General features: G+C 49.0%; 1 protein-coding gene across 1 annotated transcript in view; it reads left to right on the plus strand.

Moving 5' to 3' along the window:
- Positions 1 to 242: 242 nt before the first annotated feature.
- Positions 243 to 4178, plus strand: part of CCKAR (cholecystokinin A receptor) — a 10104-nt gene continuing 6168 nt past the window's right edge. The window contains 2 exon segments of the mRNA XM_005877656.2: positions 243 to 682; positions 1320 to 1571. Of these exon segments, the coding sequence (XP_005877718.2) occupies positions 415 to 682; positions 1320 to 1571 (520 nt within the window). The 5' untranslated portion in view covers positions 243 to 414.

The raw sequence follows: 4178 nt of genomic DNA on the forward strand, positions 1-4178 counted from the left end.
CCTTTAGTCCTGATGGTCTGCATTATCATATCTGTTACCGTGTTAATTGTTCCTGTCTCACACAGCCAGTTTGGGCCTCATTCTGCCTATGTCTGGGATGGTGGACAGGTTCCTATGCAGAGACCAGAGGGACTGGGGGAGTGTGTGTATGTGCGCTTGTGGCCGTGTGTGTGTGTGTGTGTGTGTGTGTGTGTGTCCACGTGTGCGTGCATGTGTGTGTAAAAGCAGCGACACTTTGGGAAGGGTTAACTCCCGGCCAGGCTATGCTCAGGGCCCCAGGGCTGGCCCAGGAGCGGGAGGGGTGGGCCTGGAAGGTGGAGCGGGCTTGGCTTGCATTGGCTGCCTTTTCCAAGACAGGAGTGCAACTGCTTGCCCAGCTGGCCTGAGCGTAGTGAACTCAAGTCTCCTGGAGGAATGGCTGGAAAAGCCCACACCTGGAGGACCCTCCCTCCCTGCCCCTCCACGGCAGGTCGCATCTGGGAGACGCTCGGGGCTCGGGTCCTCAGAGGCATGAGTGACAGTGAGCAATTCACCCGCTCGCCAGCACTGGGTGGAGAGCAGCAGGCAAGGATGGATGCGATCGACAGCTTCCTTGTGAATGGGAGCAACATCACTCTGCCCTGCGAACTAGGCATCGAGAATGAGACGCTTTTCTGCTTGGATCGGCCCCTCCCGTCCAAAGGTAGGCGGCAGAGACTCTCCTTTTAATTCGGAAAACTCTAACGGAGAGGGAGAGATCAGCAAAAGGCGAGGCTGGCATAGAGAGCAGGACCACGTCTCCCTGAGACAGGGCTGGAAAAAGTCGTCTGGGCAGAAGTTTGGCTAAGAGATCAGAGAGCAGAATGGAGTCAGATATTCTCTGTTGCCCTCAGCCAGGAGAGTGGGGATTAACGGCCAGGACTTGGGGGAACAAAAGCAGTGGGAGGAGGCGCTGAAGGCAGTGCGAGCAAGCGAGCGAGCGAGTGTAGACGCTCCAACTTACAAGCGTCACAGAAAAGGTGCTGTCAGGAGCCAGCTGTCCCCTTTTCTTGGGGCAAATCCGGCGTGAAGAAGTGATTAACGCTCAGCGGCTCTGAAAGAAAGCCATCCCTTCTCCCTGGGGAGCTTTGTTCTTAAGAAAAAGTGGTTCCCTGAGTGATCCTTGCACAAACCAACCTTTAAGAAGCAGCAGAATCAAATGATCACACCCCTGTGTGTGGGTGTGTGTGTGTGGGGGGGGGGGATCAGGAGGAAATAAGCGTTGGCTTCATGTGCTGAGGTTTTAACATTCTGCTCTGATCACCTCCATCTCTCCGTCTTGTCCCTGCTCCCCCCTGCAGAGTGGCAGCCGGCCGTGCAGATTCTCTTGTATTCCCTGATATTCCTGCTCAGCGTGCTGGGGAACACCCTGGTCATCACGGTGCTGATTCGGAACAAGAGGATGAGGACCGTCACCAACATCTTTCTGCTGTCCCTGGCCGTCAGCGACCTCATGCTCTGCCTCTTCTGCATGCCTTTCAACCTCATCCCCAACCTGCTCAAGGATTTCATCTTCGGCAGCGCTGTCTGCAAGACCACCGCCTACTTCATGGGTGAGTGGCTGTGGGGGTGGGGGGGGGGGACCATCTCTGGCGCTCGCCCCCAACCCCACTGGGCCCCAGAGCTTCCCAAACCCCTGACAGCCTCAGCGGAGGAGCCCTGCTGAGTGTGAAAGACAAAACAGTCGGCTGTGCGGGCTGTGTGCGAGGTCACAGGTGCTGGCTTTAGGGTGGCTTGGGCCTCACCACTCCCCAGAAGTCCCTCCCAGGTGTATGTTTCAGAGGTCAGTGGAATAAGTTGTAGTTTTGAGTAGAGGTTCCTGGAACCTTATTCTCGGAGTGGAATAAGTTGATAAGAAGCCACGGAAGAGGTTCGTTTTGCTTGTTTCTGTTAGAAAAACAGGTGCAAGCTGCTCGGTCACTTTCTGGAAGCTGTTGATTGTAGCCTGAGCTCTACCAGCCCCAGTCATGGTTTGGGGTGGCGAGGAGGGGGAGGAGGGTTCTTGCCTTTGCTGCTCTGACTTTGCCAGGTAACAGGGGCTGTGTGAAACCCCGGTCATCACAGCGCTGGGTGCCCTGCTCAGGACTCACTTCCCAGTCGGTTCCCCAGAAAGCGCAGCCTCCACATCTAGACGATGAGTTGAATTTGCTCGTGGGGGCTGTGGGGTCACTAAGTCGACCCTGAGATATGCAGCTCCATGCCTGTGCCAATCAAAATGTCGATGAGGAGGAGCAGGATAAAAGTCACAAGAGCTAATATTTTGTAGTACTTGTTATGCACCTGATGTTATGCTAAGTGCTTTTACTTCCATGATCTCATTTTATAAACCAAACACCCTAAGCACAGTTAATTTTCGCTGTCCCCCAGAGGAGGGAGCAGAGGCACAGAGAGGTTAATAATGGGCCCAAGGACACACAGGCGGTGAGCCGCAGAGCTGGGATTTGAACCCGGCTCGGCAGGCACCCCAGCGGTGAATGAGCACACTGCACGCCACTGTGGCTCTCCTAGAGCTGCACAAAGACATGTCTCTCCGTCCCCTTGTCCGCACAACTGCCTTGTCCCTGGCCTGTTCTGAGCTCTAGTTTGGAGGAAGAGGAGAGGCGGGAAATGGACAGTCTTCCATGACCAGAAGCTTTAAAAGCCTGGGTTTCTCCCCACTGAGGAAGCGGGATCCAGCACTAAGGAGAGGATGAGGAATTCCTGGCCTGCGTGTCATAGACCAATGCCCAGGAAAGTGCTGTGGTGTCCAAGTCCTCGAAAAAAAAAATAGGCTTGCTTTACCCTCAGAGCAATTAAACAATGAAGCAATCATGATAACTAGCATCCCATGGCCCTTTAGGCTTATGATAATATTATTTAAGAATCTTAAGCCAGAATACATAAAAGGAAATCTAAAATTTGCTAAACGCCACAAAATGGTTAATTTTACGTTATGTGACTTTCGCCTCAATCAATAATGTCTTTAAACATTGCTAAAATGAAAAGCAAGATAATGCTGCAAGTGCTTGCAATAGTGTAATGGTTTTGTTGGACTTCTGATTTCCGTCACTTCAAATCTCCCCTTCATTTTGAGTTCTCTTCAGTGCTATTGCTGGCAGCCAACAGGCATCCAGCTCCTACTATATGTCGTCAAAAAGGGAGGGTGGGTCTACAGTCGCTGTGGCCCCTTCACGCTGAGGAGTTTGGGCTATCCTCTCTACTCCAAATGTCATCGCCTCCTTATGTCCAGGGAAGCACAGCAAAGCTGGTCTCAGAACATGAGTTTTTATTTCATGGTTATTACAGTTTTCTTTAAGTCTCTAAGAAATACTATGCATATTCTCCCTAGAAAAGGAACATTATTATACATAGTCTCAGAGGAATAATTTATGTCCCCAGGCTAAGAACTTCTGCTCCTGAACTCAGATAAAGTCTTGGGTTTAATAAATCACTGTAAGATATAGTCAGAAGAAGTGACAGAATTCATGGATGAAGAATGAAGGGAACTTTAAGGGGATACAACATTATAATAAAGTAGACACACAAAAAACACCAAAGTTAAGGGAAATTAAGCTTTTTTGACTCTACTTCCATACATCATCTTAAATGAGTTGTTTTGATGTCTTTCTCATTGATGTTACATACTTATTCTACAAAATACAGAAAGACAAAAAATACAAAAAAGCAAGAAGAACGAGAAGGAAGATGCTAGACTTCCATGCAGAGAAACCTGTAGTTACAGGATGGAATTTTTCCTCTTCACCTTTTTTATTATGGGTGGGGTTTATTTTCAACAAACTACATTTTGAAATTTAGAATGTTTCACTCCTATAAATAGTCTGTACTAGAAATTTTCGGAAAGAGTTTAAAGCCCTTTTGGGGTCACAGTCCTTGAGAATCTGGGTGATCAGGTCAACTTCACTAGGCAGATCGTGCTCAAAATGAGAGCTTTTCTGTGGGTTACTCCAGTCTCCTCTATGGCGCAGGAACATGTTTCGTTTGCCTGGTTATTAATTAATGAGCACAGTCATCCCGAGAAAAAGTGAAGTTGTAATCAAGGTCCGATGTACTTATCTGAGCATTGGCAATAAGAGGTATTTGCAAATACATTTCTTTACTTGCTTCCTTCAATCCTTTTTGGAACAAAGCTGGGAATAAACCATTTTTCAAATATATATATA

Source organism: Myotis brandtii, unplaced genomic scaffold (assembly GCF_000412655.1).
Source record: "Myotis brandtii unplaced genomic scaffold, ASM41265v1 scaffold525, whole genome shotgun sequence".
Lineage (NCBI taxonomy): Eukaryota > Metazoa > Chordata > Mammalia > Chiroptera > Vespertilionidae > Myotis > Myotis brandtii.